The 23,465-nt window shown below is 40.7% G+C and overlaps 1 protein-coding gene across 2 annotated transcripts; it reads left to right on the top strand.

Moving 5' to 3' along the window:
- Window positions 1-1,363: 1,363 nt before the first annotated feature.
- KRT35 (keratin 35) lies at window positions 1,364-15,467 on the top strand. 2 transcript variants are annotated; one of them, XM_072646431.1, is made up of 8 exons: window positions 1,364-1,392; window positions 10,393-10,624; window positions 11,818-11,900; window positions 12,746-12,902; window positions 12,977-13,138; window positions 13,247-13,372; window positions 14,589-14,809; window positions 14,943-15,467. In XM_072646431.1, exons 2-8 carry the CDS (start codon window positions 10,454-10,456, stop codon window positions 15,088-15,090), a joined length of 1,068 nt encoding a protein of 355 aa, XP_072502532.1. In that variant the 5' UTR covers window positions 1,364-1,392; window positions 10,393-10,453; the 3' UTR covers window positions 15,091-15,467. The 2 variants fall into 2 exon arrangements, with proteins under 2 accessions (XP_072502532.1, XP_072502531.1); XM_072646430.1 differs by lacking the exon at window positions 1,364-1,392 and having other exon boundaries at window positions 7,627-10,624.
- The last annotated feature ends 7,998 nt before the right edge of the window (window positions 15,468-23,465 follow it).

The raw sequence follows: 23,465 nt of genomic DNA, 5'->3' as shown, positions 1-23,465 counted from the left end.
GTGCTGGATTTCAGCTTTCCTGGATCTTTTCCTCATGGCTTCTTCTCCTCTTCATCTTCCCTATATGTCAGAGCCCTACTCCTTCCCTATTTAAGCCCAATCAGTCAATCAATCAATCAATCAATCAATCAATCACTTTTTGATAGCTCTAATGGTTAGGAAGTTTTTCCCAACATAGAACCTAAACTTGTCTCTTGCCAACTTCCTTTCATTTCTCCTGGATATGCCCTCTGAAATCAAACATCAAGTTGAATCTTCCATGAGACAGGCTTGAGTGCTTGAAATCTTATCTTCTATGAATCTTCTCTTTTTCTAAATGTCTGTATTTCCTTCATCTGTTTCTCATATGGCTTGGAGGAGAGGTCCCTCACCATCCTACTTGTCTTCTGGCTTTTGTTGAGTTGTCTTATAGTCATGTCTGATTCTTTGTGACCCCATTTGGTGTTTTATTGGTAAAGATATAGTTTGCCATTTCCTTCTTCAGCTCATTTTATGGAAGAAGAAACTGAGGCAAAGTGGGTTAAATGACTAGCCCAGGACTACAAAGTCAGTAAGTGTCTGAAGCCAAATTTGAACTTAGGAAGATGAGCTGTCCTGATGCCAGGCCTGATGCTCTCTCTACTGGTTCTGATTGTATCTTGTCTCATACCCCTTGACTTACTGGTCTTAGTGAGGGGAGTTTGAATATCCCTTGTTCTCCACGATTATTTCCAGATTCTTAGATTTTTTCCTCATTTGCCATCATTTAGCATTGTTTCTTTCTTTGAGATACACTCTATCTAAACTTGTTAACAAATCAGCATCCTGGCAGCTATAATATATTGATCCTTCGGGATGTTCTCCCTCCTTTCCCAATGAGTTTAGTGCCTGGTTTAGAGTCTCCCTCTTTATCTTAACTTTTGCCCTCATTCTAGGGGATTTCAACAAATACTTTGATGTTTTCTGAACTATTCTAGGGTGGCTAGGGGCAAAGTGGATAGGGTGCCAGATCTGGAGTAGTAAGACTCTAGGGCAGGGTGGAAGGGAGGGAAGAAAAAAATTTATAGGATAACTTTTTTGTATATTTAAAAGGAGTACCAAGTCATATGCAACAGATTTATAGTTTCATGTGAAATCATCTTTTTTTTTTATTATGATATGTTATGGAAATGCTTTCATAAATTATTAAAAAAATAAAAGTAAAAAAAGTTAAAACTAGAAGTAAAATTAAAAAAAAGTAAAAGCTCTGGGAGTACAGCAGAGGGATGGTGTTGGGAGTGATCAGAGAAAACTTTATGGAGGAAGTGGGATTTGAGCTGAACCCTGAAGGATAGATAGTATCTAGATATATAGGGAGGAAGGGCAAAGGGAAGGATATTTCAGATGGGAGAACTGGCATGAGCAAAGGCACAGGTAGGAGACAAGTGGGTAGACAGACTAGCCTGGCTGGAACAGAGGGTTCTCTTGGGGGTACTTCGCAATGTATATAGTGCATTTTTTTATTCTACTCTAAGCATTATTGAGATGAGTATTTTTATTTATTCATAAAGAAAGGACAAATCAAAATTTAATCAAATTTTCAAATTACTAAAGGGTGTTTTAATCCCATGTTTAAAACATTCATAAAAAGTTTTATTTTATGTTTATCTTTCAAAAAATCATAAGTGAGATTCTAGATGTAGTTTTTGCTTTGGGACTGCTTTTCCAGAGTCTTCTCCTCATTGGCTATTCTGGCTTTGGACATGTAAAGTACAATTGGAATTTCTAATGCTAAAAGTGCTCTAGAACAGTAGAATAAACCACTGGCATTGGACTTGAGTTTAAATCTTGGCTCTGCTCCTTAACCAGGGTGACTCAGTTGGCAAGTCATATAATCTGTCTGAGCCTCGGTTTCCCAAACAGCAAAATGAAGGGGTTGGATCCGAAGATCTTTTCCATTGCTAAATCTGTGAGTCTATGATCTTAATCTTCAGAGGGCTACTTGCAGGCCACCTAGTTCCTTTGCCTCTTTTCCTTCTTCTCTTTTATGATCATTTCATTGTTTCTACAAAATACTTAGTTGGTTGTGGCCTTAGAATCAGAAGACCTGAAGGTTTGAGTCTTGGCTCAGCCTTTTGTTTGCTGTGTGATCCTGGTTGCTTAACTGTTCTGGGACTAAATTTTGTTATCTGTAAGATGAGGGAATTCCCACGTTCTGTGACTTTGTGATGTGTTCTGTGGCTATTAGGAACCTAGTGTGATGTTGTAGGGCATCAATTCTCAAAGTATGCTTAGAGGACCCCTGGAGGTCTACAAAGTCAAAACTATTTTCATAATAATACTGAAGTGTTCACCTGTGAAGAAAGAACTCATGGTGTCTGAATGCAGATTAAAGAATACTTTTTAAAACTTCATTTTTCTTGTTTATTTTTTGATCAGTATTTGCTTTCGCAACATGATTAATATGGAAATAGTTTTGCATGACTGCACAGGTATAATCTACATCAAATAGCTTGCTTTCTTAAGGAGGGGAGAAGAAAGGGAGAGAGGGAGAGAATTTGGAATTCAAATTTTAAAACAAAATGTTAAAAATTGTTATTATATGTAATTGGAAAAAATACAAAAAATAAAAAGATACCAAGATATTTTAATTCCTAATATAGTAAATATTAATGGAGATAACCACCTGAACAAAGCTATTTGGGATTCTCAAAAATTTTTAAGAATGTAAAGGGATCTTGAGACCCCCTCCCCTCAAAATGTTTCAGAATGGTTGTTGAAAGAGATATTAAGAATTCAATTTAACTTAATTCAATAAAAGTCCATTAAGCACTCACTATGTGCTTGGACTGGAGGAGGGAATAGGGAGACATAATGATTATTATATAGGACACATTCTTTTGCTCTCATAAAGTTTACTGTTTAGGAATTTCAGCAATTGATTATCCTTGTGATATGATATATCCACGTCACAACCTTTCTGAAAAAAATCATCAGTGGTTACTTTTTGCCTCTAGGGTAAAACATAAGATCCTTAGCCTATTATTTAAAGCCCTCTGCAGTCTGGTTCCCACCTACACCTTCAGTTTTATTTTATATTATTCTCCTTTCATGTTACTTGTATTCCAGTCAAACTGGTTTGGTAGCCCATTCAGTGTTTACAACATTCCATATCCCACCTCAGTGGCTTTTCATCAGTGGACTTGTATGCCTTGAATGCTTTCCTTTCTTACTGTGTTCTGTAGAATCCTTAGATTCCTTCAAATTAGAATGTAAATGTTATCTCCTCCATGGGGCCTTTTCTGATCCCTCAGTCATTAGGTATCTCTTCTTTTGGGATATGTGTGTTCATCTTTGTGGTGCAGTGGATAGAGCACCAGTGCAGGAGTCAGGAGGACCTGAGTTCAAATCTCACCTCAGACACTTGACACTCACTAGCTGTGACTTTGGCAAGTCACTTAACCCCAACTGCCTCATCCTGGGTCATCTCCCGTCATCACTGGATTCAATGGCTCTGGAGGAGAAATGAGGCTGATGACCTGCACAGCCCTCCCTCACTCAAAACAAAGTCAAGTGCAAGTCATGTCATTATTTCTCTGATGGCATGGTCTTCTGCAGCAACGAAGGATGAACACATATACAACTTCTTTTGGAAATTATCTCTTCCCAGGGTATTACTTTGCTGTAATGACCTGGTTTACATTGCTAGATACTAGATACATTACTAAATACTAGATACATTACATTCTAGATACTACATTTGACACAAATCAGTGGCTAAAGAAATACTTGTTACTTACTTAATAGTGTACATATTACATAACCCCTTCTCCTCATCTCCCCCCACAACCCCCCCACCCCTTGCAGTAGGAAGTAAACTCTGATAAGAGATTGTTTCTGTTTTTGTCTTCCCAGGGCTTAGCACTTAGTCCATAATAAATATTTAATAAGTGTTTGTTTAATTGAATTAAACAATGAAGTAGGGAATAGGATAAAGTAGGGAATAGGATAAGGTGGTTATTTCCAGTCTCTGGAGTACAGATCCTCAGGGGCCTTGGAGTTATTGCAAAGGGCCTGCGAGTTTATGTGGAGCATGCCTTGGGCTTTGTCCTTTATTTAATTCCAACAAAATATTAGTTTGATTCTGTACAATATATAAGCAAACATGCCTTTTATAGACTGAATGTCTTAAAAGTTTTACTGTTTCTCAAAGGCATGTAAACACTGCCATGATCAATAAAATCTAAGCTCATTTAAAAAATGTTTCAAAATTTATAGCAATTTTTTGTTGTGCTATGTGTCAGACTCCTGACCATCCCTCTTCAACCTTCTTCTACTGGAACCTTGGACTCTGCCACTGGAATATTGGGCTTGATAAAGGAGCTTTTGCCACATCTTGCCCAGAAAAAGGCCTCCTCACTATTTAGCTATCTCCACAACATTACAGCCCATCTTTCTCCATCTTTTGTTCATGGGTTGTGTACCCTCATTAGCATATAAGCTCCTTGAGGGCAAAGACCACTTTGCTTTCTTATATTTGTAAACTGAATGCTTAACATAGTGCCACTTAATAAACATTTGCTCTGTTTATCTATCTATCTATCTATCTATCTATCTATCTATCTATCTATCTGTCTGTCTATCTATCTATGTATCTATGTGTCTATCTATCATCCATCTATCCTCTGTCTATGTATGTATCCATCTATCTATCCTTTATCTATCTATCTAAGTATCTATCCATCTGTCTACATATCTATATCCTCTATGTATCTAAGTATCTACCATCTATCTATCCTCTATGTAAATATGCATTAAGGACAGGGAAGGTTTCTTACAGAGGGCAAGATGTGAACTGAGTCTTCAAAGAAGCTAGGAAAGCCAGCAGGTAGAAATGGGGAAGGAGAACATCCTGGGTATGGTGGACAGTCAATGTAAAGGTACAAAAGTTGGGAGAGAGAGCATCCTGTGTGAGGATGCTGGATGTTTGAAGTGTAAGAAGTTTGGAGTAGATTATAAAAAGACTGGAATGGCAGGAGGGTGCACAACTTGTTAGGGGCTTTAAAAACCAAACAGAAGATTTTCTATTTGATCCTGGAGGTAATAGGGAACCCCTAAGGTTTATTGCGTAAGGAGGGTGGGTGGCATGGTCAGATCTGTGCTTTAGGAAAATTACTTTGACACCTGAATGGCAGATGTACTGGAATGAGAAGAGATTTGTAGTAGAAAGACCAATAAATAGGTTATTGCAATAGTCCAGAGGTGAGGTGAGGTGAACCTGCCCCAGGGTGGTGGCTGTGTGAGTGGAGGGGCTCATATACACAAGATATTGTGACTTGTGGACAGAGTGGATATGGAAGGCAAGGATGTGACTGAAATTGAAAATAGCTTGGAGATTGTCAGTCAGGGTGACTTGTCTTTGATAGTAAGAGGCAAGTTTAGAAGAGAAGAGGTATTTGGGGAAAGATAATGATTGGTAATAATGATTTTGTTAGAGGGAGTTTCTGGTCCCAGAAGTTCCCCCTTACTAAGGAAATCACAGGTGAAGTCCTTATGCCTATCCTACTGAGCAGCTAAGATTTCTTATGACCTCTAACACCTTCCTCCAGGATGGGTAGGATTTGAATAGACAGAGAGGGGATGGCAAGAGAATTAATGCTGTTTCCTTCCCCTTCCCCCTTTCTTTTCCTTCATTGAAACCCTTTCTAAGCAACTCATATTTACTAGGCAAGGAAATATACATACTACTTCACAGATGACTTTTTCTTCTGGAAACATCCTGAAAATAGCACTGACTTTTCCTCCAGAATTTTCTCTGCCTTGATCTCTCTGGAGTGCTGGGATCAAAAGAGAAGCTGTCTTGCTCATTCTAGAGAGTCTACCCCATGGAGGCCTCCAAGGGATGGAGAAGGGACCTGTTCTCACATGCATGGGGAATGAGAACAAATCAGAGCTCTCTCTGGTCTCCGTCTCAGTGGCGTCCTTTTGCACAAATATATTCCCAATGATGAGAGGTAGCTGGCACCCAATCAAAACCCTGTGGTTGTGTTCGATGTGCTGTGGCACTCTTTTCCTGGACCTCTAGGGCATGGGGATGACATGTTGACTCATGAGGCCCCCTAAACATTGCTTCAAACAGGGGGCTCTGGCCAAACCCCTTTGGAGATGTATTCTATGTGCTCAAAACTCTCCTAAACATATAACCAACAGTTGCTTAGCAATAAGAGTCTCATCACAACAAATCAGTGTCAACCCCTCCTTGGGGACAGACAGATGCCAGGGTGAGGCATTTATTTTTCCATTGTCAGACTTGACAAAGCTCATCTTTTTTCTTGGACCTGTCAACAATGATTTGTTCCAGCATCCTGGGATGAAGGCAGTTATGGGAAAACAGCATGTGTCCTAAAAGAAAGACAAAACCATCCCAAACCCCATGATTGGTCAGTCATTAAATTATGTGGCTCAACTTTCAACACTTTCCTCCATATCCTTTGATTTTTCTCTATTCTGTTCCATTTCCACTAGAGGAGACATGGTATGATAAATAAAACATTGGACTCAGAAGATCTGCTAGGCTTTTTGTCCTGGCTTTACCACAGATAATCTGTGCAACCTGGGACAAATCACTTCCCTGTTCCAGGAATTTGTGGTCGCTTGGAGGATAGAGCATTGGACCTGGAGTCAGGAAGACTTTGTTTCAATTCATATTTCAGATACTTACTACTATGTCACCCCGGCAAAACCACTTAAACTCTTTCAGCCTCAGTTTCCTTAACTGTAAAATGGGGATAACAATAGCTCCTACCTCCCAAAATTTTTGTGAGGATCAAATGAGATGATATATGCAAAGTGCTTTGCAAACCTTCAAGAGCTAATAGTGCCTGGCACATAGAAAGCACTTAATAAATTCTCTCTCTCTCTCTCTCTCTCTCTGTCTCTCTCCCCTCTTTGTCCCTGTCTTTCTCTCACTGTCTATCTCTCTGTCTCTCCATCATTATATCTAGTAGTGGTAGCAGTAGCCTCAGATTCCTAACCTGTAAGATGAGGAAATTCAGCTAGATCATCTTGAAGTTCTTTGACAGTCTCTAAGTTTCTTTTTATGAGCCTTTCTAACCTTTTACCCTTGAAATACAGATTGATTTTTCAGTTTTAGGAAAAAAAAACATCCTAAGCCTAGAGCTGGAAGGTATCTTTGAGATCATCCGGTCCAACACTTTCATTTTACTAATGAAGGAACTGAGACCCAAAGGGGAGCGATGACTTGCTTTAAGACATGCGGCTAGTTGGTGTCACAAATGCCACTCTAACCAAGATGTCCTGATTCCTAGTTCAACATTCCCTATTACATCATATTTTCTTCTTGAAAATGTCATTCAGTGTCATTCAGTTACTTACATGCTGTAGCAAATGTGCATGTTGTAATTTAATCCAATGCAATAGATATACGCTAGGTGCCCACTTGTGAGCAAGGTGCTACTGGGTGCTGAGGATACATGGACAAAACAACACAAAAATTCCTACTCTGAAGGAGCTAACTGAAGGAAATACAATGTGTAAATATATATGTATAAATATATAATATGCAAACAAAATAGAATATTTATAATTAATTCTATATGTATAATTTTTTGTAATATATAATATAAAATAATATGTAAAATATAAACATTATATATGAAATTGAGGAGGTAGAAAATACTAACAACTAAGAGATCAGGAAATATCTCCCATAAGGAGGTATCATGTCAGTTGAGCCTGGAAGGAAACTAGGGAGTCTAAGAAACTGGGGTGAGAAGGCAGTTCATTCCAGGCAAGGGGTACTGCCTATGCAAAGGTATGGAGGCAGGAGATGAAATACTGAGTATAGGCATTATTTTGGTAGAATATTGAGTGTCAGAAGGCAGGTAGGTGGCTTGGTGGATAGAGCATTGGACCCGGAGTTAGAAAGTCGTTGTCCTGTAAATCTGGAAAAAAATAAGTTCAAGCCAGACCATGATGGGCTTTCAATGATCATGTGGAATCTCTTGAAAGTCTCTGAAACAAGAATATCCATGACTTCAAAAGAATAGCATTCTTAAATTACCAACCAGAGAGAGGAGGAGAATATATACCTTCCCTCAGAAATGGTAGGAGTGAAGTAAGTAGAGCCAAGAGAATGAATTATTAGGTGACCACAATAACATAAAAGAAAAAAATGAGGGACTTCAAGACTCTGGTCAGTGCAATGGTTCTGCTTAATGATGCCTTTTTTTTTTTTTGTTAAGTAGGAAAGAAGGGAGAAAACAGGCATATATTAAAGCACCTACTATGCACTAGGCATTTAAAAATATCTAATTTCATTCTCATGACCACCCTGGCAGGTAGGTACTATTAATATTTTCATTTTGCAGTTGAGGAAACTGAGGTAGGTAGCAGTTAAGTGATTTGTCTAGGGTTACACAGCTAGTAGGTGTCAGAAGCCACATTTGGGGTCCCACATGTACAAAGATATTTATAGCAGCTCTCTTTGTGGTGGCCAAAAACTGGAAATCAAGGGGAAGCCCATCAATTGGGGAATGGCTGAATAAGTTGTGGTATATGAATGTAATGGAATACTGTTGTGCTGTAAGAAATGATGAACAGGAAGACTTCAGAGAGGGCTGGAAGAACTTGTATGAACTGATGCTGAGTGAAAGGAGCAGAACCAGGAGAACTTTGTACACAGCAACAACCACAGGAATTTTTCTGGTAGACTTAGTCCTTCACAGCAATGCAAGGACCTAAAAAATTCCCAATGGACTCCTTCCCAAAACACCTTCCATATCCAGAGAAAGAACTATGGAACTAGATCGCAGAATGAAGCAGACGATTTTCTCTTGTGTTATGTTTTGTTTGTTCTGTTTTATGGTTTCTCTCATTTATTTTAATTCTTCTATGCAACATAATTAAAGTGAAAGTATTTTATAGGAATGTATGTATAGAACCTATATAAGATTGCATGCTATCTTGAAGAGGGGGAGGGAGGTGAAAAAATCTAAGATATATGGAAGTGATTGTAGAAAACTGAAAACAAAATGATTTAGAATAAAAAAAAGAAGCCACATTTGAACTCAGCTCTTCCTGAATCCAGGTTTAGCACTGCTGTGCCTTCTACTTGCCCCCAGAAAGGTTCCATAGTGGCATCACTGAGAAGTGATATTAGTGTTTTAAAAAAGCATCACTAAAACATGTATTTAAAAATTTCATAGTGATGGAAATCAGCATGGGTAATTATCATATGAGATAACTTTTTACATGAATAATGATAGCTAACATTTATATAAACCTTTAACGTTTGCAAAACACTTTATATATATTTTCTCATTTGGGTCTTAGAACAGCTCTGTGAAGTATGCTCTATGATTATCTCTGTTTTATGGAGGAGAAAACTGAGATATAGAGAAATTAAGCAACTTAGGGTCACATAGCTAGTAAGTGTCTAAAACAGGATTTGAACTCAGGTCTTCCAGACTCTAAGACTAGTGCTCTATCCATGGCTTTACCCAGCTGCCTTTCTGTTAGGGCTTCATGAAGTCTAAGACTATTCTCAACCTTCCACCACTAACTAAAATAGGTCTTATGGTAATAGAAAATCCTCAGAGCTAGAGTTTGTTCCTGGTTTCTGCCAGATCACCCAAGAGTCTTCACCATCTCTTCTCCTCTCTCCTAGAGTTTCTTACTTGGTAAATTCACATGTTAACTGCCAAGGAGATGTCCTGTTGGCTAAGCTGGAGCTAGCCTAGAAGCCTCTATGCTCTAGGGCTCATAAAAGGAGAAACAGCTGGTGAAAGTGAGGGAATGGATGCCAGTTTCTAGACCTTGGCTCCCACGCTTGGTTAACGAGACTGAGGTCTGGACTCTGATGACAGGTCCCTTTGAAGAATTAACTTAAGACTCTCATCCCAGCAACATGGAGTGGGAGAGATGAATCTTGACTTAGCAGTCAACCAAACGGAGTGTGTTTTTTTACGAGGCAAGGCAATATTCACGAGCAGCTAAATAACAGACTAATGAGATGTTCTGGTAGAAATTTAGTATTAAATTTAATGAGGAGAAAACTCTTTGTAATATGCCAACGCCCACTGGTATGGGGATATAAGAGGCAGAGTCAGGTAAGGGCTTACAGGATCTAGGGGACTTGCTTACCCTGATCCACAAGCAACATTGTGCCTGTACAATGGCTTCCCAGGGCCACAAAACTGCCTTGTCTTCTGGCTCTCTCAAGGGTCTGTATGGGGCAAGTGGGGGATCCACACGAGTATCCACAGTATACTCTAGCAGCTCCTGTAAGCTCCCAAGTCTCTCTCATGGGGGCCGGAGCTTCTCAACCTGCTCTGTTGGCCTAAGCAGACCGAGGTGTAGGACAGCTAGCTGGTTGCCTACCTTCTGCCCTCCCACTAGTGGGTTCTCTTCCAGCTATTCTGGGATTGGAGGCTGGTTTGGTGAGGGTATCCTCAATGGCAGTGAGAAGGAGACCATGCAGTTTTTGAATGACCGCTTGGCCAACTACTTGGAGAAGGTACGCCAGCTGGAGCGGGAGAATGCGGACCTGGAGGGCAGGATCCGAGAATGGTGTGAGCAGCAAGTCCCTTATATGTGCCCTGACTATCAGTCCTATTTTAGGACCATTGAGGAACTCCAGAAGAAGGTAAGAGCTCAGACACTAATAGGCTATCACTATACCATGGAGACATGCTTCCATAAGAGTTGGATTTTATGTCTTCTGAAAACCCAGGAGATACCATACAACAGATTTCCTCCTAACATTCACTCAGACCAGGAAGGGCATGTAGATATGACTTGGGATCATGGAAGCCTAGATTTAGAGCTGAAAGAGATCTTAGTTCAACTCCTTCATTTTTACTGATAAAGAAATTGAAGCCCATAGAGCACTGGGATCAGGAAGACTCATCCTCATGAGTTCAAATCTGGCCTCAGATCCATTTTCATCTGTGTGACCCTGAGCAAGTCACTTAACTCTGTTTGCCTCAGTTTTCTCATCTGTAAAATGAGGTAGAGAAGGAATAGCAAACTACTTGGCAAATCTTTGCCAAGAAAACCCCAAATGGGTTTACAAGGAGTTGGATATGACTGAAATCACTAAACAAGATGAGTCGTTTGCCTGACATCCCACAGATAGTAAGTAGAAGGAAGAAAGGAAAAAAAGAAAAAAGGGAAAGAAAAAAGGTAGGAAGGGAGGGAAGGAGGAAGGAAGAAAGAACAGAAAGAAAGATCTAAACATTTATCAAGTGCCTACTGTGTGCCAACCATTGTGCTCAGTACTTTACAAATATTATCTTATTTAATCCTCACAACAACCCTGGAAAGTAGGTGTTATTATTAGTCCAATTTTACAGTTGAGGAAACAGGGGTAGACAGAGGTTAAATGATTTGCCTAAGGTCACACAGCTAGAAAAGTGTCTGACCCCATTTGAATTTAGGTCATTCTGACTCTTGTTCCATGCTCTATCCACTGTACCCCCAGCAGTCTTTAGGCAGGTACACATCAGATCCAGAATTTTAACTTAGGTCCTCATTAAACATGCCACCCTTTCCACTGTACTACATTGCTTAGATAGAGACATTTACTCTCTCCTCAGTTCATGTTCCTTGAAATTATGGTTAGCGAGAGACATATGCAAACAGAAGAAAAAAGTCAGATTCTAGGGGACACTTAGACTCTTTCCTTTTGCCTTTGAGCTAGATGAAGATTTTATTCTCTAGGAGTCTGGAATGAAATGCCCCAGAAGGAGTCTGATCCATTTCCATCTGGCCTCTACCTCGCATTATTTCCAAGGCTCATTAATTTATTCATTAATTTATTCTGCTTTTTGTTTTCAGACTCTGTGTACCAAGGCGGAGAATGCTAGGCTGGTGGTACAGATTGACAATGCCAAGCTGGCTGCTGATGATTTCAGAACCAAGTAAGTTTTCTGGAAGAGTCAGGGAACTGGCATTATCCCTAGACATCCTCCCACCTTCCTGGTAGAGCCATGGTGCTAATAATGCTGCAACTAAGTGTTTTGAATGGAAACTTGGATTGAGTGTAGTGGAAAGTCTATTGGAGTGAGAGGGTCTAGGTTTAAATCTTGCCTCTGATCCTTTGTATTCATGTGTTCTTAGGAAAAGACTCAGCTGTGTTGTGCCTTAGTTTCTTCATCTGTAAAATATGGAGGTTGAATTAGATAAACAATTCTTGAGTTGGGGTTCAAGGAAAGGCCATGGGTAAATTTCAGGAGGCCTATGAACTTGGAAGGTAAAAACAGATTTTTTTCAATAAAATATATTTATTTAAAGAAATATTTATTTCAATAGACTTAATTTTGTGGATTTTATTTGATGTATTTAAAAACATTTTCCTGAGAATAAGTTCATAGATTTTACCAGATTGCTAAAGGGTCCCATGACACAAAGAAAGGTTGAGTCCTTTTTTTAAATAGTGTCTGGAGTCCCTTCTCACTCTTGATTTATGAGCCTATGAAATACCACCAGTACAGGTGGAAGTGTATTGATTTCTAGTTTCCAAATTGGAGGCAAGATGGCATAGGGAAGAGCCCAGTGGCTGGATTCAGAAGATCTGAATTCAAAGCCTGCCTCTGAAGTTACTTGTATGATCTTGGACTGTTTATCTTTTTTGGGTCTCTGTTTCCTCATCTGTAAAGCGAGGAAGGTGGTCTCTGAGATCCCTTGCATCTCTAGGTCTAGGAAATAGGCATTTTATCTTGCATCACTCTGCTGGCTGATTTCTGGGACTATTTTATGTCCACAGGTATGAGACAGAGGTGTCCCTGCGCCAGCTGGTGGAGGCTGACATCAATGGCCTGCGCAGGATCCTGGATGACTTAACCCTGTGCAAGGCGGACCTGGAGGCCCAGGTGGAGTCCCTGAAGGAAGAGCTGCTCTGTCTCAAGAAGAATCATGAGGAGGTAAAGACCAGCCTTTGAGGCTGGATTAGTGAGAGTCTGTGATATCTTTGGCTTATACTTGTTTCTTGCTTCAGGAAGTGAATACGCTGCGCTGTCAGCTTGGAGACCGGCTCAACATCGAGGTGGACTGCGCCCCTCCTGTTGACCTGAACCGTGTGCTGGATGACATGAGGTGCCAGTATGAGACGTTGGTGGAGAACAATCGCCGAGATGCTGAGGATTGGTTCAACACACAGGTAGGGGACTAACCACTCACTGGCACCTCTTGCCTCTCAGCATCTCTGGTGCTAAGTGATTGGCTCTTGACCCAGTCCTTTTTTTTGGGGGGGGGGGGGGTGTTTCAGACAGAGGAGCTGAATCAGCAGGTGGTATCCAGCTCAGAACAGCTGCAGAGCTGCCAGTCAGAGATCATCGAGCTGAGACGTACTGTCAACTCCCTGGAGATCGAACTGCAGGCCCAGAACAGCCTGGTGAGCACCACCACTGAGATCTTCTAAAATCCAGCTGCATAGACACTTAATTGTTCCCCCACCCTCACCCCTGAATTTTTTGCCTTGTACAAAATGCAGTAAATACCCCCAATCTGGGCTTCTCTGGGAGTCATAGGCCCCATGCAAAGGCATGTGGAGGGCACCTGAGCCCAAATCTTAAATCTTGTGTAAAACACAGAGTGATTATAGACTCAAAGCCTAGGAGGACTAGACAAGTCCCAGCAATGGCTTCTGTGTTTATGTAAGTGAACAGATAAAGCTTATGAGTAATTACTAGTTACTCACAGATGTCAGGAAACAGATGAGATACTGTCTAGGTCACAGAGGTTGGTGACACATGGAGAATAATAGACTGATCTCAATGAGATGCTTATTTGGATTTCCAATCTAGCATGTGCCAACTTTGTGCGACCTTGCCAGTGCCTATTGTTTGGCAAATTCATTCTATCATGGCCTAGCCAGGTAAGCTGCCAGCTCCTTTCACTCTCCCAGATTACCATTTCTGGATTCTCGAACCTCATGCATGGGGAAATTTGCTTAGTCTGTACCAAATGAGACAGCAAGGCATGGGGGTTGGGGGGTAGCCTTGGAGCCAGAAGACCCATTCAAGACCCATTTCTGACTCGTGCTGCTGAGTGACTCTGGGGGAATATCCCCCCTTTCATTGCTCCTGGCACTTGCTAAGACTATAAGTGGAGAAGAAAGTGTCAATTTTCCTTTCTAGGGGGAGTTTCTTCTGGGAGTTCCATATGCAAGTGAAATCCCATCTTTTCCACTATGACAAATACGTTTTGGGGATGGCTTTAGTCCTTCCTACCTTCTAAGTGAATCTTAAGACAAAGCTTTGCTTCTTCCCTAGCAGCCAGCACATTAAACAATTGCATCTTGAACTTGGTCAGTCCAGACCATTAATGTGCAAACCATTCACTGATGCAGATCAGGGACTCTTTTATAATTGATAGCATTACAGAGTTGCCTCGAGGCACTGTGAAGTTGAATGACTTCCACAGGCCACATATCTAGTTTGTGTCAGGAATTGAACCCAGGATTTTCTAACTCCAAAACCAGCCCCTGAGGCATTGATACTACATTGCCTCTCACAAAGCAGGGACTTAATTGAATTGAGTTGCATGAATTTTGGCTGTCAAATGGGAATGAACTAAAGGATCATCAAAGCCACTTTCTTCTTCCCCAGAGAGATGCTTTGGAATCCACTTTGGCAGAAACTGAAGGTCGCTATAGCTCCCAGTTGTCCCAGATGCAGTGCATGATTGGGAGCATCGAGTCCCAGCTGGCTGACATCCGCTCTGATCTTGAACGCCAGAATCAGGAATATAAAGTCCTTTTGGATGTTAAGGCCCGACTGGAATGTGAAATCGCCACATACCGAGGCCTACTGGAGAGTGAAGACTGCAAGTAAGTGTTCTGGAGGGTCCAGAATACCATTTACCAAGTTCTGCCGTTTTCTTCTTCTAGGTTATTGACTTGAGTTTTGAAAAGGATTCTTTGAATAATGGCACTAACCCTTCTATCTTTTTCTTTGTCTTAGGCTCCCCTGTAACCCCTGTACCCCTGATTTCTCACCCTGCAAGCCATGCCTCCCCTGCCCCACAGCCGCCTCCTGCAGCCCCAGTGTGACCCGGACAGCCTGTGCACCACGTGTGGTCTGCGTGCCCTGCCCTGGGGGCCGATACTGAAGTCAGGCTGCTTGGAGAAGCTTCAGGATCTTTTATTTCAGGGTCTCTGTTTGGTGAAAAATGCTCAATCACAATCCTACTCTTTTGGGGTGTGGCATGCAGTCCTTGGTACTGACCCCACTTCTGGGGAAGGCTAAAAAAGAAAAATTTTTAAAGATTTACTCTAAAACAATCCCTAAGGCTAGGTTTTCTTGAAGGTCCCAACTCCTCATCATTTCAATATTTCAATGGGTGTCATGGTCTCTGTTCTCAGGATATCTCTTGTATCATATTTTGCTTCTGGATACTGGTCAAAATGGATTCTGAAATACATAGGAGTGCTTTTGTTAGCTGGCTAATAAAGGTGATTTTGCTCTGGCATCTCATGCCTGCTTTCACAGTGGCTGCTCTGTTTGTTTATTTGGTTTATTGCCTAAGAGCTGCTTGAAAGCAGAAGGATTGATTAAATGGATGAATCTCAAGGCTTGCAAGTGTCATGGATGGGGGAGGGGGAGAGGGGGATACAGATCTGGCCTCTCCAGAGTGAGACTACTCTTGACTATCTGTGGTCTTTCCCTGGCTGAAACTCAGTTATTTTTCTCTATCCAAATCAGAGTGAAGGAATTTTTGTTTCTTCAGACCCCCTTTCAGGGGACAGCCTTTGGCTGAGTGTGTCCTGGACTCATTCCAGCTAGAGTCATGGTATCTCTCTTTCAGAATAGCTGGGGTGACTCAACTAGAATTTAGTTATTCATGGGATGTGAGAAGCAGGGCTGCTTTTTGGTGGGCAAGGAAATAGGAGGCTCATAGTATCTTAGGACCACAAGATACCAACTATCTTTTACTTTCCCTCCTTATCTTAGTGCTCAGTGCTTTAGAAGATACTATGTCTGTATTTCATATACACATTCATATATGATACATACACACACATATAGGGGCAGCTAGGTGGTATGACAGATAGATCACTGGCCTGGAGTTGGGAAGATTGGAATTCAAATCCAGCCTTGGACACTTACTAATTGTGTGACCCTGGGCAACTCCTATTTGCCTCATCAGTAAAATGCGGACACATTGAAGAAAGAAATGGCAAACCATGCCAGTATCTTTGCCAAGAAAACTACATGGTCAAGTCCATGGGGTCATAAAGATTTGGACACAACTGAACAACCACATATACACACGTATTTTAATGTTCAGATCACGTTATTAAAGAGACCTGGGTTGAAAGTCACAAGACTTGGACTCTAGCATCAGAGTTGCCACTTAGGAGTTCTATGACCTTAGAGGAGTTATTTTCTCCCTCTATGTCATAGGTAAATATGGGAGTTGGATTGACATAGAAAACTCTGACATCCTACAGTTCTTTGCCACTTTCTTCCTTCTTGCTCAATTTCAAACAATCTAAAAACCATTTCCATTTTTTCCATATTTTCTTACTTCAACATGGAGACAAAGTACTTCTCTTAATATCACCGTATGATGGTTCTCAAGTTGTAGAATGTGAATTCAGCAGAGGGATGGAAGTGTTTCTTGAACTGCTATAGAAATGATTCCTAAATTCAGAGAATAATTCAATTCAACAAACATTTATTAGCCAATCAATCAATATTTTCTTCCCCAAACTCTCATTTTATTTCTTATTTAATTTTTTTATTTCATTTCATTTCTTCTATTCACTTTCGAAGTCTTTGTGGTCAAGTAATATTTTTTCCCATCAGATGCTCTGTTGGGGTTCACGGGTCCCCGAAACCCCAAACCCAAGACTCTTGTCCAGCAAGAGTCTTGATCTAGTGAGTAATGAATGAGGCAGGAGGCAAGATGGCGATCAACTCCGTTTATTCCAGCTAGCTCACATACATACAGAGTCTTGATGATGTAAACATACCTAAGTATATACATTGAACCTATCACCTAACATTTTTCCTTATATGGATGTCTTCTCCACCACGCACTTGGAACTGTATCTGGAACTGCCACGTTGCCAACAAGGACGAGACCCTTCCTCCTAGCGCCATCTAGTTCCACCCCTACTGACAAGCCCCTATGTTACCTAGGCAGGCTCTCGGTGTAGCGTCCTGCGATGGGCAGGGGTCAGCTCTAACTTGTCCCGTTACAATGGTCTATAGCTGTGGGGTTATTTTCTCTTTCTTGGTTTACCTTTTGTATGTCTCTTAATCAGTAGTTTTCTTGTATTTTACTCTTTTTATTTATATTTTCAGCCTTAGTTGTTAGAACTTTGTGCTTGAGCCACCAGTCCCCTTGAGATCACTTAGATCGGTTGGGTTGGTCTTGTTTGCTCCTGTCCTCTCCATAATCTCAATGTCACTGCTGGTCTAGAGAGGGTAGCTGGAATTGAGTTTTTTTAAAAAAAATTAAATTTTCAAATTTTTTTCTGGTATTAAGTTCTACCCTTTGCTTCAATCCCTGGCTTTTGTCTCAGTCTCTTGGTGGCCCCCTGTGGTTCAGTCCTTGGTGGCCCCCCTTTTGCTTCTTGTTTGCATGATCCTCAGTCAGGAGCTGATTCTGTCCTTTGCACTTCTAGACTGAATGGAGGGGCTTACATTTGTGTCTTTTCAAATTTCCTTATCATTAGTTTTTTTTGGGGGGACTGTTTTCAGTTATTTACTAGAGTTAATAGGGGAGGTATAGATTTCTCTAGATTTGTCACATTTCTTTCTTAACCAATAGTCTTTGAGTCCAGATAATTTAACCACTTCTGAATCTAGACAACTGTATAAGACTAAACTGTATCTAGACTAGATCTTTCTGTAAGTAGAGACAAAGGTATGTATCCAAGAGATATTCTGGAAAAAGAAACAATATCATGGGAGAAGTTGATAGACTTCTATTCCTTGCCACTGTAACTCCTGAGTCCCAATGAATATGCTTCCCATCTGTAAAAATCAGTCACAATGATACTACTGACCCTTACGCATGAAACACTTAATAATAAGGCAAAAGTAAGAATAATTATAACATTTTTCATTAGAAGGCAAAAGGCCAAATGGCCGTTACATTTACTCAGAATAAGGTAAAAGTAGGAAAAAATCAAAACATTACAGTCTACGCATAAACCTGGATCACACTTTCCCACTGATGTACAAGATGTCTAGTGGATATGGGAGTGGAGTGGACATACAGTTAAAGAAACTGAACATTGAGTCACATGAGTAGGGAAACCTCTGTGCCTAGGGAAACTCTTTGATATCTTTATGGAACAGTTTAAGCCACATGTCACTTGCTGGGCAAAAGACTTCCTTGCTATTTATCTGTCTGCTTCCTTTCTGGTCTTCACAGTTGTCCTTCTAGGAAAGAGCTCTTCTCTACTATCTATAGGTCACTGAGGCAGTGCCAACTTCTTCTGGCAGAGTTACCCTTGCTGAGGAGGGCTTAAGTTCTTTTTAGCAAAAAAAGATCTTCATATCTTCCAAGTACAACAAATTTAAATCCTGTCTTTTACCTCCTCTCTCTTAAGCTGGAGAGGGTGGGACAAAACAATACAGGTGCCCCTGTGAGATTTCCCCTTTCAGGCTATATAGGGCAATAAGCTCAATTAGCTCTTTCTACACAGTGAGAAGATTCTGCTTTCCTCCAGCTGGCTACCTGCCAATACTCTCCTCCAATCAAACACTTCTTCTCATTAGCTTCAGATACTCCCACTTCTATACTCTGTTTCTTAAAAGCAGCTTCTTTAATCACTTTCTTCTTTTTCTTCTCCTTTTTCTTCTTCTTCTCCTCATCCTCCTTATTCTCCTCCTTGTTCTTCTTCCTCTTCTTCTCTTCTTCCTCTTCATCTTCTTCCTCCTCCTCATTCTTCTTCTCTTCCTACTTTATATGCTCACCTGGAATCTTCTTTCTGTCTTCTAATATCTCAAATCAATGCCTCATACATAATATCTGTTGAAAAAATCCTCAAATCTGTAGTTCTATTAATTACAGCACAAAGACAATATAACAATCTTCCCACAGTCTGCAAAAAACTCTGGAATTTGTAATTTCTTAACTACAAATTTCAAAGACCTGAAAACATTCAATAAGTAAATGAACTGATGAAAAACAAGGCCTTGCTTGCATTGATTCTCACCACAGACAGTGCTCTTATTGCTGAGAAAGACCATTTTCATTCTGATCCTCTTAAAACAAATTATTTCTTTCCTCAAGCACTTTTATATGATGGGCTGTGTCTCTTCTCAAGCTGATTTTTATTAGTGTTCCACAGACAAACTTCCTTTTCTTTCTACTTCAGCACCCCAAATATCCTCATAACAAAGAAGTTGGTACCTTACAAAAGAAAGGAGGAAATTTGGGTGTGTATGTGGGCACCAGAGAAGGAACCAGTAGATACATGGAAAAAACCCAACAACTTAGTACACCGTATTTGTAGCCAAAAGTCTGTCAGAGACAGCTTATTTATTACTATTACTACCCAGAGTTAATTACAAGTGGGCAAAGCTTGCCCTGCTAATTGAAATTCTTCCTAACTCAGGCAATGTTTTCTTACATTTTTTTAATTGTTCAGAAAACAAAAGACAAAATTCCTTCAGCAGGATAAAAGACAGGTAAAAAGTTCAGGATTTAGTGGTTTTGATTTGCTTAAAGGGAACAATAGTAATGTCCACATTATTGGCTGTACCTGGGGAGAATGACCTTCCCTCCCTGTAAACATTCTCCTGTCTTGGTCAAAGGTGAACCTGAAAGTTGCAGTTCTTAAACTGAATGAAATACAGACATTTCCACTCCTAGATGAGTCACCACAAATAAGATAGTCTCTTGGTTTAAGGGAATTCTTTGTGAATTTGATTGTTTTCAATTCAAGGAAGTGTTTTAGATCTTTTTCATTCGTGTGAGACCATGAATTTCAGACCAGGACACGGATATAGTAACATTATTATTTTTTTAAACATTTCTCATGTGTGTGTGTGTGTGTGTGTGTGTGTGTGTGTGTATACAACATGTATGTACATATGCTTGATGTCTTTTGGGGGATGTCTTTTTATTCCTGCATAAATTGGATTTCAGTGAGGCAGAGTTGCACGAAGTTGTCAGCCTCACTCTCTCCTCCACAGTCATCATAGTCCAGTGACAGGACAGAGTCAAGATGGCTGGCGATGGTACAGGATGCAGTGGGTGACCTTGGCATCTTTGGTGTCTAACCAAGCTCTAAGTGCCCCACATTGCCTGCTTCATCTGCCTTCATGGCTGTTGGAACAAATTATTCCCATCTGCCCATTCCACCAGACGAAGTCTTCATATGCTTGGGTAGACACCCTCCCTAACTCATCAATGGGTTGGATCCCCTTGGTTACCCTCAACCTGGTTTGGCCAGCCTGCCCAAACAGTTTACCTGGATGTGGCCGCTGAGCATGCTGCAGCTTCTTGGGGCCACAGGTGAGAGTTAGGTGGAACAGGTGGAAGGTGGAAAGGTGGGAAGAGCCCCAAAAAGGACTCGGCAGCTATCACACCAGAGGTACTGGTCCTCCCTGAACACACCCTACACTCCATATGTACATATACATAATACATACATACACATGTACACATAAATATATATTTATAAATATATGTATGTATGCATGTATGCATATATGCCTTGTAGATGTTTTCCACAATAGGGAAAGACTGAAGAGAAGAGAGGATGATAGGGCGGAAATCTGCAAGATAAGATGGGTAAGGATGATCAAGGGGAGTTGGCCTTGGTAGGAAGAAGGGCCATCTCTTCATTAGAGACTACAGTGGAGGAAACAGTAGGGGATGATGTCAAGGGGATGATGGGGTGATGGAATCTGGACCCCCCAAAAAGACCATGTCTTTGAAAACAGCCCAGTCCTTCAATTTTCCCACACATTTCAGTGGCCCAGATCTCTAGGGTCCTGTCTGAGGCATCTGCCCCATCCTAGACCACCTAGATACTCAACATTCCTTTCACTGAGGCTCTTTACCCACCCCAGACCACTTAACTCCTTTCACTATCACACCTGGCCTACCTCAGGCTATTTACCTCTCCTTAGTCTCATCCAGCTGAGAATAGATAACATGAGTTAGTAGTGAGATGGGTCCACCCAGTTCCATTACTTCCTGCTTTTTGATTCAGCAGCACTGGTGTAGAAACAAAGGGGATGAATGGCAGGAATAATCAAAGTTGTTTGGCAAGGTGTGATTGGGGATAATTGAGTGGAGAGTATAGAGTTGAATTGGTACAGGAGGTCAGTTTTCTCCTCTGTAAAATGAAGGGGTTGGATACAGATCTCTAAGGTCCCTTCTGACTTTAAATGAGAAGAAATGAAACAAATTGGAAGGGAGAAGAGTGTAGTCAGGGCAGTGGTCAAATAATACTCTTGGACAGAAAATCACATGATTTTCCCAGTCACACAGTAAGTATGTATCAGAGGGGAATTTGAATTTAGGCCTTCTTATGTTCTAGGAAGCATTTTATTATGCAGAGAACTTTCCCACATTGAAAGGAGGGGAATCAAAGTCTGGTCAGTGATGTAGAGATGATTTGCCAAGATGAAATGATGCACAAGAAACATGTGCAGAGATGATATGAAAACTGATGGAAGCATTCTATGTCTTCTCTCACTTCTGTCTTGTAGACGCCCTTATTTTCTTTAAAGTTCAAATCATATGTCACTGCTTGCATAAAGCTTTCTCCCCCTTCTCCCCAGCCAGGTATTAATTAGGACTCTCTCATTCTTGAAATTACTTTGCATCTAGGTGCTGCAGTGGATGTAGAGTCCGGCCCGGAGTCAGAAAGACTTGAATTCAAATCTGGCCTCAGACACTTAATAGCTGTGTCACCTGGCAAGTCACTTAATCCTCTTTGTCTCAGTTTTCTCACCTGTAAAATGAGCTGAAGGAAATGGCAAACCATGGCAATATCTTTGCCAAGAAAACTCTAAATGGGGTCACAGAGAATAAGACATGACTAAAAAGATTGAACAACAAATGCTTCGTATTTGCTTACTTTTGTACATGTTATTGTACAATCTCCTTGCCCTTCCTCCCTTTCCTCTCTCCCTCTACCAAAGCTCTTAGAAGATAGGATCCACTTTATCTTTGAATTTTCCACCACCTAATACAGTGCTTAGCACATAGTAGGCACTTGATAAATGTAAGTTGAAATAGCACAGTATTTCACATAATTGATGCTTAATAAATGCTTGTTGATTGTTAATTGAATTAAAGATGAGTGGACAAGAAGTGAATGAACAGCCAAATGAGGGCCCTGGAGGGAAACCCACACTTTCCTAGTTGCTAGGTTTTCTGAAAAATCCAATTATCTCCTCTGAACCTAGGAGAGAATGGGGTAGAGAGAGACAGACAAGGATTGTTGAATTTATCCCAAGAGAAAAAACAATGGACTAATCCCAGAGGGTAAATCTGTCAGCAGCAGCAATAATGGCTCATTTTTCATAAGAAAACCTCAGTATTTTTTTTCTCCCTCTCAGATCATTCACCCTCCTGGATGCTGTTTCCAGAAACTATCCACATTCTTATTCTTTAACCTTATTGTCTAGTCATTTTCAGTCATGTCATACTCTTTGTAACCCCTTGTAGGGTTTTCTTGGCAAAGATACTAGAGTGGTTTGCCATTTCCTTCTCTAGCTCATTTTACAGATGAGGAAACTGAGGCAAACAGGTCTAAGTGACTTGGCCAGGGTCACATAGCTAAGTAAGTGTCTGAGGTCACATTTGAACTCAGGTCTTCCTGATTCCAGATCCAGTACTCTATTCACTTCATTGTGTCACCTAGCTGCCTCTTCCTTAACCCAATGGGAGGCAGTCTAATGTAGTGGTAGGAGTTATAGTTCTGGAGATAGAAGAGATGGTTTCGAATCTGTTAAAAATGCTCTTGACACACAAAAAGGTATCAAAGAAATTTATTAAAGTAGAGTTCAGAGGAATTGAACTCTTTGACCAAGGTGAACTCTACCCTTTTTCAGAAAGGGAGAGAAAGAGAGAGAGAAATGAAGTGAGGGCATTTTTATAGTCAGTGCAGGACAGATCCTCCCATCAGGGGACAAATTGGTCTGTTCTCTTGCAGGTCACAATCTTTTGACACACCCACTGTACATCATTAACAAGTACAGTTGGGTTTTTTCTTTTTGGTGGCTTCTTACAATGATTTTATGTTCTCTTTTCTGATAGGCTTTTCTTCAAACATCTCATTAAGCCTGTGCACAAGTTTCTGACCTTCTTTACCTGACTCTTCTAGGTCACAACTCTGATGAACTTTCCCCACTGAAAGTTTTGACCCTGTGGAAATGGAACTTTTTCCTTTGCTTCCTACAAATCTGACCTCTGATACTTATTATCTGTTTGCCTTTGGACAAGTCACTTCTTGGGCCTCTTTTTTATGAGCTGGAAAATGAGATGGACTTGCACTAAATGAC

Source organism: Notamacropus eugenii, chromosome 2 (genome assembly GCF_028372415.1).
Source record: "Notamacropus eugenii isolate mMacEug1 chromosome 2, mMacEug1.pri_v2, whole genome shotgun sequence".
NCBI classification, from domain to species: Eukaryota; Metazoa; Chordata; class Mammalia; order Diprotodontia; family Macropodidae; genus Notamacropus; species Notamacropus eugenii.
Note: the sequence above shows the minus strand (reverse complement) of the source record. Positions and strands in the feature narration are given on the sequence as shown.